We start from the raw sequence: 5069 nt of genomic DNA on the forward strand, positions 1-5069 counted from the left end.
TCGACCAAGGGAAAATCTTCCTCTCTCTAGACTTCTTCTCCTACCTTCAGGGCCTGGGACTCCTGAGGGCCATCAGTAAAGACTGAGGCAAAGAAGATGTTCAGTATCTCCGCCTTCTCTGCATCCTCCATCACCAGGGCACTCGCGTCATTCAGCAGTAGCCCCACATATTCCCTGGTCTTCCTTTTGCTGCTGAGGTACTTGAAGAAGCCCTTCTTATTGTCCTTGACATCCCTTGCTAGATTTAATTCCAAGCAGGCCTTGGCCTTCCTTGTTGCATCCCTGCATACTCTGACAATGTCCCTATATTCCACCCTAGTGGCCAGTCCCTTTTTCCACATTTTGTAGACTTCCTTCTTCTGACTGAGCTTTTCCAGAAGTTCCTTGCTCATCCATGAAGGCCTTCCGCCTCCTTTGCTAGATTTCTTACTCTTAGGGATACAACAATCTTTAACTTGGAGGAAGTGTTGCTTGAAAATTAACAGAACATAAAAATTCTGTCTGCACCACAGTTCATCCAACACATTGCTTGTGTTGGGAGAAGCTTGCGTTCAACATTACAAGTGTGACGGGTGACTCCTGAGATGCCTGTCCTAAGTGACAGTATTTTCCCACTCAGATCTTTACACCACCTAAATATTTATCCTCTTAAATGCCATCCTGATACAAATACGTGACAAACTGAGATTTCATTTTCCTCTGCACAGTTACTTGAACAGTAAAAATCAGCAGTACCTCACTGATCTTCCTTCTCTGTGAGGTCAGAGTATCTCTGCCACGATTCATTCCCGTCACCGTGAAGTCTCCTGCATAGAAATACGCAGCTGCAATCGGTATCCCTTTGTGTTCCTGGTACAGCAGCAGCGTATATAAGCACGGAGTTGGTACTGTTAACCAGGGTCAAACCAATAATGAAAAAGGAAGCAATTTTACATAATTGGGGTTTTTATCCCTATTTCATGAACCTAGAGATAAAACGAAGAAAGCAGTTCTGCTTGTTGCGATGTCAGTTTTAATGTAATCTTTCTGATTAACAAAACTAGACGGCAATTAAACAGTGATCAAATTAGTCTTTATTGGTTCATTATATATAACATCTGTAAGGAAACTACCTGGAAATGTAAGGGTTGGATCTTTTACCCCACAGTACCATGAAATGAAGCTAAGAGCAAAAAGTGACAGGCTTATTGCATGGACATTGATGTACACAGCAGAGGGAGATAACATTCTAACACAAACCCTTAAAAAAGGGTACTGTAATTTTGTTTAACCAAAATTCGTATTTAACAACAAATACAGTTTTCTGCAAAAATCTTATGCTGCCACACACAACCCCCTGTCACTTCAGTACATCTTGTTTCGGCACTTTTAGGTTTTTCCAACGCCTCAAAATTACTCTGTATTTTTCACTTTCAGTTTTGTTAGACACTTTTTTTAAGACTACCCGCATAACTACAGCAGTTCCTGTTTCTTTATCTTCACCTACTATGAGATCCAGCGTGTCACCAATTTTCACCTGAAAGAAACAGAAAGAGAAGATGAATGATTATGAACATTCCCTGGGAAAAACAAATCCCCACAGCCTATGTCCAATCATAATTTTTGTTGCTTTCTTTCCGTTTACTCTTCTCACCTCACAGGAGAGGAGGAAAGAAGGCAATACTAGACCCGTTACAGATCCCCCAGCTATGTACTTCTAGGAAAGCCCTGGCAATAAGCAATTAAATGTCTCATGACCTTCTCTGCCAAGAGCTTTGCCCTTCCTGTTCTACAGCTGACACTTAGCTCTGTGTAAAAGGTGTAATGTACTATGGGTTTTTCCTGAAGGGCATTTGCTGCCCATCTTTTTGTATCTACACAAACACAAAACAGCAAAATGCAATGTTCTCCCTCCTTCCTTTAAAACAGTTTAAAGTGCTTTAAAAAATAGAGTGCTGCTCAAATGCTTGTGTTCCTTTCAAAAGTCCTAAAAGCAGTATGCTTCTCAAAAACTAGCCTTAACTTCAGGGTATCTGGAACTAAAACTTCTCTTCTTATTGCCCTTTGATGACAGCAACCACCACCTAAGATCACCCTCACATAAAGGGTGGGTAGAAGTATGTTTGTCACCATTCTGGTGAGCTCTGCTGTGGAAGAGTACGGCCTGCAACCCTTCTGGCTCTTCCCCTAACTGTCTTCCTGTGTGCTCTATTACAGATACAATAACCTTTCCTGACCTACCCCAGTTTCAATCCCTATCATCAAACTTTCTCTTTAATTATGTGCCTGCTCCACCAATATCTCAGATTTAATCATTCCTACTCCATCAACCTCACATCTATCATCGCTTCCTTCAGCAACTTAATAAGTTCTGTCCTTGCTACCTTCTGCCTTTCAGCCTTAGATTTAACTCTCTAATACCACAAGTCTCCTGCCTGCCTTAGGGAGTAACATCTTACCCGGGGAATCAGAGTCACACACACACACACACAAAACGAAGTGGTGTTAGCAATGATATTCATTCACCTTTGCAGAGCGATTTAGTGGTTAGCTCTTCTGACCCAAGTAAAAGCAGGGAGAAGAAGAGGTCATGCCTTAGTTATTTTCTTGTACTGTATTAAAAGATGTAAATTTTAAAAAGTCTTACAGTTCTACTTTTCTTCCACAGTTTTTCTCCATTCAGCCTGAGTTCATTATTGTAGAATGCATCTTCTACTTTACTGAAGAAAAACAAGGTTTTATTGCATTGACAGTGTGCAGCAGACCAAATGCAATTGTTTCTCTGCAGATACACAAGAACACCACTCATGTGCAAGGCACATTTCCACAACTCCTCTGATTTGTGCATAAAGGATACCTTTATTTAAAGTCAGGACAGACTGGAAGTAAAGAGAAAGTCTTTCAAAGATATTAAATGAAATAATAAAGTATAATTGCTGTGTGCCACAGGTGCAAGCAATAAAAAGCTGTTTCTAAAGACCTTTCCCCTGAATATCCAATGAATAATGTCCCCTCTCCTGTACCAGCCAGTTTAATAATTATTAAGTGATCAGGTTATACTCATATTCTGTTCTAACAACACTGCAATATAAGGCTTCTGCAGGTTGCATCAGATCACTGTGATATATTTATACACTGCACATTTACCTGGTTGACCTAGCATGTTAGGTTTATACTTACCATCACCTATTTCTACAGTCATTAAGTAGCATATTATTTTAGTCCCTCAATCTCAAATTACATCTTATTGTATTACTTAGTACAGTATTTTGCATCTTCTTCATTTTAAATAAATAGTAACTGATAGAAAATGCCTCCTCAGCCATCTTAGAAATACTGCAGAGAGCAAAAAGCAGAAAACAGGCTGTTTCAAGGGAGGTAAGGTGGAACAAACAAGAACAACCATACATCCAAAATATATTTTTAGGCAGTCAAAACAGCTACATCAAAAAAACCCCCTCAAATACTGAGTTATTCCAGCAATAAAAGGGTATCAAACTCAAATTTTAGATGCATGGCATCTTTCTCATCAGCAGGTTGTTTCTTCTGTACTTACTTTCTTGCAACGTCTAGACCAGCTTTCATGATCACATCGTATCGAAGAGACTGCACTACTTTTTCAAGATCCTTGTAATCTTTTACTATGTTGGGGTCATCTTCAAATTCATCTTCCAAATCGCCTTCCTTTTCATCTTCATCCTCTTCTTCTTCTTCTTGTGCAGTCTGTGTGCTCCTTTTAGAGCTTTTGTTACTTTTGTTCCGCAGAGAAAGTACTGAGATATACTCTGGAGAAAGTCTTAGCGCACAGAGTTTTACTGGGGAAAAGCAGAAATACCTTCTGTAGTTTATTGTGGTTGCTTGACAGCTACAGAATACGCTTCTCCTCCAAGAGAGATACAGTTTATTAGAAGGGAATTTCTCCCACAGTCCAAACCAGGCATTTAGTTTTCTAAAAGTAGTGATGGGGAGTCTGAAGCCAGTCATAGCATACCCTAAAATAAAACAAACATTCATATGTAAAAATTGAAGGATTTCTCCAGGTACAGCATAAAAGTTACTACAAAAAGATGATTACTTAGTTCCCTATAGAGCAATGCATCATCTAAAAGCACAAGGCTTTACCAGCTTTAAGACCTGCCTTTCTTATAACACCAGCTGAAAAACAAACACTAAAAACCCCAGTGGAATACCCAGTTTATAATTCCTTTTCTTTCTTATGAACTGCCCAAACGTATTTGTTGCATTTTCCTCCCTACATCTGAAATACAGTTCACAAAAGACACAGAAACAAAAGTCAACTATGTCATAAAAAGCATAGGGAATCCTACATTTATCATTACTTATTCTCACTAAAAGCACCTTGCTCAATACCAGAAGCAAGTAAACCCACAAGGGTCGAAAGCTGCTTAACCTCAGTCTCTGCTCAAACCACAAGGCTCCTGCCTGGCAGAACGCTGCACAACATTCCCCCGTTTCTCCAAAAGGCAAAGAGCATCACGGTGGAGTTCAGAAGTAACACTGCTCTGTGCACTGAACAGGACTGATGGCAGCAACAAGAGACTCCCCTGCGAGCTTCCCAGTACTGCTCCTTTCTGGAGCCATCGCTCACCTGGGCTAAGTAGGTGGAAACATCCCCAAAACCCCCGATGTCTTTCAACACTCTCAGAAATCGATTTACAGTCCTTCCCAGCTAGGTGGAGCACTGGCTTTTGTTACGGCCCCTTACACGCGTGGAAACACGTGTTTACTTCATGAGACTGGAGTTTGTTTTCCCTGCACCCAAGTGAACTCTGCCGAAATCTGAATGAGGAGTTTCTTTCGGTTGGGAAAAAGCTCTGACCAGTGAGGCCACATAAAAATAACCATAACTCCTTTGGCTTCTTTTTTATAATTTATTTAAATATGTGAGGTTAAAATATGTGACATATCGTTTAAACTTTAGGACGGTGCAATTCTCATGTAAGACTTATGCCTCTCCTCGGTTTGGGGGCAAATTCCTCGGACAGTTATTTGAACCTGTAAACGATTATTACTGCTCATTTTTAGCGCTCGATCTCTCTCTGATCCCCGCTGGGGTATCAGCGGGTACA

The 5069-nt window shown here is 40.5% G+C and overlaps 1 protein-coding gene across 1 annotated transcript; it reads right to left on the reverse strand.

Annotated features, from left to right (window-relative positions):
- Positions 1-1056: 1056 nt before the first annotated feature.
- On the reverse strand, positions 1057-3967 carry MTRES1 (mitochondrial transcription rescue factor 1). The gene is made up of 3 exons (XM_029084826.1): positions 3536-3967; positions 2627-2699; positions 1057-1516 (listed from the first exon to the last, which is right to left on the reverse strand). Exons 1-3 carry the CDS (start codon positions 3961-3963, stop codon positions 1340-1342), a joined length of 678 nt encoding a protein of 225 aa, XP_028940659.1. The 5' UTR covers positions 3964-3967; the 3' UTR covers positions 1057-1339.
- Positions 3968-5069: the final 1102 nt, after the last annotated feature.

This window comes from Antrostomus carolinensis, unplaced genomic scaffold (genome assembly GCF_000700745.2).
Source record: "Antrostomus carolinensis isolate BGI_N321 unplaced genomic scaffold, ASM70074v2 Scaffold33484, whole genome shotgun sequence".
In the NCBI taxonomy this organism is placed as follows: Eukaryota; Metazoa; Chordata; class Aves; order Caprimulgiformes; family Caprimulgidae; genus Antrostomus; species Antrostomus carolinensis.

Coding starts and splice junctions, on each gene's coding strand:
- MTRES1 (XM_029084826.1), bottom strand. CDS start 3,963: ATGACTGGCTTCAGACTCCCCATCACTACTTTTAGAAAACTAAATGCC. Junction 2,700..3,535: donor GGTCTAGACGTTGCAAGAAA/GTAAGTACAGAA, acceptor GTTTTTCTTCAG/TAAAGTAGAAGATGCATTCT. Junction 1,517..2,626: donor TGTGGAAGAAAAGTAGAACT/GTAAGACTTTTT, acceptor TGTTTCTTTCAG/GTGAAAATTGGTGACACGCT.